The 5125-nt window shown below is 36.0% G+C and overlaps 2 protein-coding genes and 1 pseudogene across 3 annotated transcripts in view; 1 reads left to right on the top strand and 2 right to left on the bottom strand.

Annotated features, from left to right (window-relative positions):
* LOC107688192 (testis development-related protein-like) overlaps positions 1 to 5125 on the top strand; it is a 38325-nt gene that overhangs the window by 14014 nt on the left and 19186 nt on the right. The window contains exons 1-2 of one of the 2 annotated variants that reach the window (XR_001634205.1): positions 737 to 846; positions 3499 to 3573. Coding sequence is in view for 1 of the 2 variants with exons in the window: in XM_016485789.1 (XP_016341275.1) it covers positions 731 to 846 (116 nt within the window). In the remaining variant the exon portion in view is untranslated. Of the gene's footprint in view, positions 1 to 730; positions 847 to 3498; positions 3574 to 5125 lie in introns of those variants that run through there. The other variant, XM_016485789.1, reaches the window with a different exon arrangement.
* LOC107688190 (serpin B6-like) overlaps positions 1 to 5125 on the bottom strand; it is a 19277-nt pseudogene that overhangs the window by 6433 nt on the left and 7719 nt on the right.
* Positions 1557 to 3868, bottom strand: LOC107688191 (leukocyte elastase inhibitor-like). Its single transcript, XM_016485788.1, has 7 exons — positions 3831 to 3868; positions 3467 to 3643; positions 3043 to 3219; positions 2858 to 2975; positions 2371 to 2513; positions 2116 to 2283; positions 1557 to 1964 (listed from the first exon to the last, which is right to left on the bottom strand). The coding sequence occupies exons 2-7, from the start codon at positions 3632 to 3634 to the stop codon at positions 1557 to 1559; spliced, it is 1182 nt and encodes a 393-aa protein (XP_016341274.1). The 5' UTR covers positions 3635 to 3643; positions 3831 to 3868.

The raw sequence follows: 5125 nt of genomic DNA, 5'->3' as shown, positions 1-5125 counted from the left end.
GGTCTAGTATCTGCACTAGCCTAATACATGCATAATTTCACCTGTCCACTGATCCATTTTTTAAACACAAATTTGGTTAAATGATCATTGAACCAACAGTAATAATTTTTTATTTAACATGTTGTAATTTAAGGGGATTTTACAAAATATTACTAAAATATTTATTCAAATATTTATCTCTAACTTATTCACCATTTATCATCTGTAATACTATCGTGTAACCACTAGATGACTGTTTAGCTCTCTATAAATAAACATATAAACATGACTGTGTGTTCCTATAGTGGTTGGGAACTTTGGATTCCCACATAATTAGTTACTTATATTTGGATATATATTTAGACATTATTAAAGACATATTTATCAAAGTGTTTGCATTAGTCAAATCTGGACACAAAGAAAGCATTTTGTTACTCATTCTTGCTTCATATAATAGCTTGATCAGTCACAGGAAAGTAATCAGTGTTAAATACCATAAACAGAAACATGGTCTGAAAAATTGACAAATTCATATTTAAGTAGCTTTATTGTCATAGTAAAAAGGTTTTACAAAGTATAGCACTCTGATACCATAGTGTTGAGCATTGTCACATAGCATCATTTTGATTATAAAGTTTAACATCAGCTCAGTGGTGTAAGTATGACATTTCAATGTAAAGCCAAACCAAATAATGTTAACACCAGCTCGCAATTCAGTATGAACACATGGGAGTCTAGCCTAAAGGAACAGTGCGAACTACACTGATTATGGTCTCGCACTGCTACCTCAGCAGTGAAGAACGTCACCTGGATGAGAGCGGAGCCCTATCATCATTTATCCAAAGAGACACTGTTATCGGTTTCAAGGTAATCACATACTAACTACTCACATTAAATTAAAGTAATTCTGTCTGTATGTACTGTATAACAGCACCTGAACAGTGCAGAACAATTAAACGTTAAGCGAAAGTTCCGCCGTTATACACACACATATCTTAACGGGGGACAAAAGTACACCCATATATATATATATATATATATACACGTATATATATATAAATAGAAATGTAGCAATTTAATATTTACATTTTCAACATCTGAGAAAGTGAGAAAACACTTAATTTTTGCTCAAAATGAGCCTAAAATGCAAAATAGTAAGTCTAATTAGGGATAATAAAGATCCACTTATAAAAACAAATATAAAATAACAAAAAATAATAAAGCTGTATACAGTATAGGCAATATGTGTTAAATACAGTTTTATTCATCTCATATTTATTTATTGTAATGTGTTTTTGTTAACATAATTTTGTTACAGAGCAATGGTGTTTCGATCTGTTTGCTATTTGCAGTGGTTGGTATTCACTAACAAGCAACCATTTTTTTCACACAAAATGCATTGACATGACTGGTGCATCTTTTATTTTTTCCATTCTGTAGTCTGTTTTGTGTCAGAACTCATGAATCAGTGCTGTGAAAGTAAATGCATTGAAAAAATGTCACTCCATTATTTGCTAGAGCCTTTATTTATCAGAGAAATGCAAACACTTCGTATTATCACTGCATCATTAGTATCTTCAAGGAGAACAGAAGCGTCCATAAAACAGAATGCTGTTGGAGGGATTATGACGGACGAAGAAAAGGAATGGATGGTCTGCAATAAAGGTTTTCCGTGGTAATGGCATTGACATTGTTGTGATGGTGATGCCGGTGGCTGCAGCTGCTTCAGTTCCTTCCTCATTTACTTCAACAAAGGCTTTATGAATCACCTTTGACACCACCAGGTTGTTGTTGGACGACATGCCTGAAAGATTCACCTTCTGTGGGTCAAAAACATCCTCCATTCCCATGCTGCGCAGAAACTGCACCATCCCGTAGGTTTCTGCCATCTTAAATTTGGGCAGAGATACTTGAACTTCCTCTTGAAGCATCTTGCTGGGTTTGGTCCACTCCATGAGCTTCTCAAAGGTCAGTGCCTTTTCAAGCTGGATAATAAGGGAGTTGTGTTAATTTCATTCAAAAATATATTAAAAATGCAAGTCATGCAGACAGTAACTCTTCAACGTTTTATATGTTTGCAGCAACCAGCAATTCCAAATAATGAAAAAATGCACCATATAATCTGTGCTGTCTCACCTTCTGAAGGCCTGTGGTTTCACCTTGAATCTCGTTAGGAAGGATGATCAACATACTGAGATTCTTCCCGACATACGGCAGCTCCAGAACCTGACTGTTCATCTCTGGGATGAAGGCCAGAGGAAACTTTGACTTCTGTTGCATCATCTTCACTGGTTTAGTTTGAGTCTGCCAAGCATCAATAGGTTAATAGAAAGATGTCACAAGTCCTCATATTTCATGACTGTTCAGAATATTTCATCATTGAAATCTCACCTTGTTCATCTTAAACTGTCCATCTCTGGTGGCGTCCTTTGAGAATTTCTTCTCCCAGTTCCCCTTGAAGTAGATGGCGTTCACCAAGACCAGTTTTGTAGTTTCATCAACACCTCGTGGCGGCAACAAGTCCTTGATCTTCTCTGAAATTCAAATGGACAGTTTTCACTTTGAGCATTGATTTAAAGCGACACTATTGAGGCATCTGTCTCAAAGCTCCTGACGTCGTTCTAATAGAATTGTAAACTTCATGGCCAAATATAAAGTCAATGCTTTATTCAATATGTTGCACAGTATTACACTGTGAACAAAACTACTGAAAGTATATCAAAACCTTAACTTCCAAAGAGTTATGTAGCTCAATTCAAGAACACATGATGCCAAACATGGCTTTGAAAAGAGATTTTGTTAATTGTTAAGGTGCTGAAAAACATATGCAGTGTAGACTACATGTAAAATTCAATTTATGTTCATCCCGGTTTGCCACCTTGTGTTTTTTTCTCCACCCATTTGTTGATGTTGACACGTGCAGCCTCTGAATTCTTCTTGAAGTCCACCTCCTCCAGTCTGGCTTCATAGTATTTTTTTGCATCATTCAGGAATTTCTGTAACAGCAAATCAACTGAGATGCAAATGAAATTAGAGTTACCAATTATTTGGTTTGAGTCTTACCTCGACAAACTGGTAGGATTGCTCTCCGTAGAGGCGGTTGGCAAGACTCAACACATACGGCGCTCCTGGTTTGTTCAGTTCACTCATGAGCTTGTTGAAGCTGGAATGAATTTGGTCCATTGAAACATTAGGTACTGGAGTCCCGCAGTGTGTGGGAGGATTGGTAAAGCTGAGGACCTACACAGCATTATAGTGGTAAAAAAGATAACTTCACTCTTTTGAAAACTTCAACATCTATTTTTTGCAGTGATGCAACAGAAGCATTTTTATCTTAGAGTGAAATGCATTTTGAAAATAAAGTCCCTTTTGTGCAATGGAAAGTTTCCATGTAAATGGTTCTCCATGGAACCACAGATGCCAATAAAGAACTGCTATATTAAATTATGAACAACTGACCATAAAAATGCATTAAGTGTGAGATCACCTGAAACATCTGCTCCGCTGTGTTTTCTTTAGCTCCGAGCGACACCATGGCCAGAGCCGAGGAGATGCTGATCGGAGAGTAGAACACATTTTTTGAGGCGTTTCCTTCACTGATCTTCTTGAACAGGTTGAGAGAGAATCGTGTGTTTGCTGCAGACAAGCGCTCCATTTTCACAAGCTGAGCAAGAAATAGCAATCGTTAAAATAACAGCAGATTTGAAGGTGGGTAGATCTTCTGCATCAACACAAGCTGTTAGTTCTATTAGATCTGTTTTAATTGATAACTTTTATTACTGTGTAGATATACCATCTAAATTACATTCAGAAAAGTATCTTTAACGAGCAGAGTTCAGTAAAAGCATTACCTGGAATAAAGCAGCAGAAATGAAGAAGTTTTCCAGTGTGTCTGTGTCGAATGAATGAACAGTTAAGGGTGTCAGTATAAATGATGCCTCACCCTAAAACAGCTAAAGCCCTTAATCCAAGTCCAGCCTTCCTGTAAAAAAAAAAAAATGTTTTTTTAATATTAATTGATGCATTTATCTACTTAAATGATTCATTCTTCATTTCACTCTTTGTGTATAGTAAATTGAAATCAAATCAAAGAGTTTAGGTGAAAAAACTAAACCTGAATACAAGAAAGATAAATCATAATTGTATGAATCATATTTAGTCGTTCTGAATCATAATGCGTGTATGAACCAATAACAGATTAGCTGATGAAGGTTGGAAGTAGGTGTCACTGTGAAACCTTTTAGAAAACATAGTAAAAACAAAATGAAATGATAATTATAATCCTCATCGCCACACACCCCAAGCTGCTTTTCTAAATGACGTTTAGTTACAGTTACAGTTATTAACACTTCATGTAGTAATTGTGATCTGTGTAGTTTTTACTATGTGGGCTTGTCAGATGTTTGGTTGCGTAAAACAGGTCATGTGTTGTGGATAAATGTGATATAATTATATTATGTAATATGAATACAGCCTAATAATTATGCACTGATCAAACCTTATGATGCTGCTGCAGTGGCCATTAAAGTAATTATTTCCTGGAGACTTTTAGTTATTTATTTTTCCTTCAAAGCTACCACAATAGACATGAAACCCAAGTTTTTGCAGTATGCCGTATGCATCTGTTCACCAGAAGGGGGCTCTACCACCATTAATGACAATAAATTCAATATATATATGTAAACAGTGTAAAAGCCTTTCATATTATAGAAATGAATATTCATAATTTTCATAATTTTTGGTGGCTCCAGCCGCTTCGGTTACTTCCTCGTTTACTTCAACAAAGGCTTTATGAATCACCTTCGTCACCACCAGGTCATTGTTGGGAGACATGCCTGAAAGATTCACCTTCTGCCCGTCAAACACATCCTCCATTCCCATGCTGATCAGAAGACTCTTCATGTCATAGGATTCTGTCATCTTAAATCTGGGCAGAGATACTTCAACTTCTTGTTGATGCATCATGCTGGGTTTGGTCCACTCCTTCAGCTTCTCATAGGTCAGTGCCTTTTAGACTGATAAATACGATTTTGTGGTGAAGTAAATACTACAGAAAAACAAATGTAATTTCTACATTAAAGGGGTCATATGATGTTGCTAAAAATAACATTATTTTGTGTATTTGGTGTAATGAAATGTGTTTATG

Source organism: Sinocyclocheilus anshuiensis, unplaced genomic scaffold, assembly GCF_001515605.1.
Source record: "Sinocyclocheilus anshuiensis isolate Anshui unplaced genomic scaffold, SAMN03320099.WGS_v1.1 scaffold1162, whole genome shotgun sequence".
Lineage (NCBI taxonomy): Eukaryota > Metazoa > Chordata > Actinopteri > Cypriniformes > Cyprinidae > Sinocyclocheilus > Sinocyclocheilus anshuiensis.
Note: the sequence above shows the minus strand (reverse complement) of the source record. Positions and strands in the feature narration are given on the sequence as shown.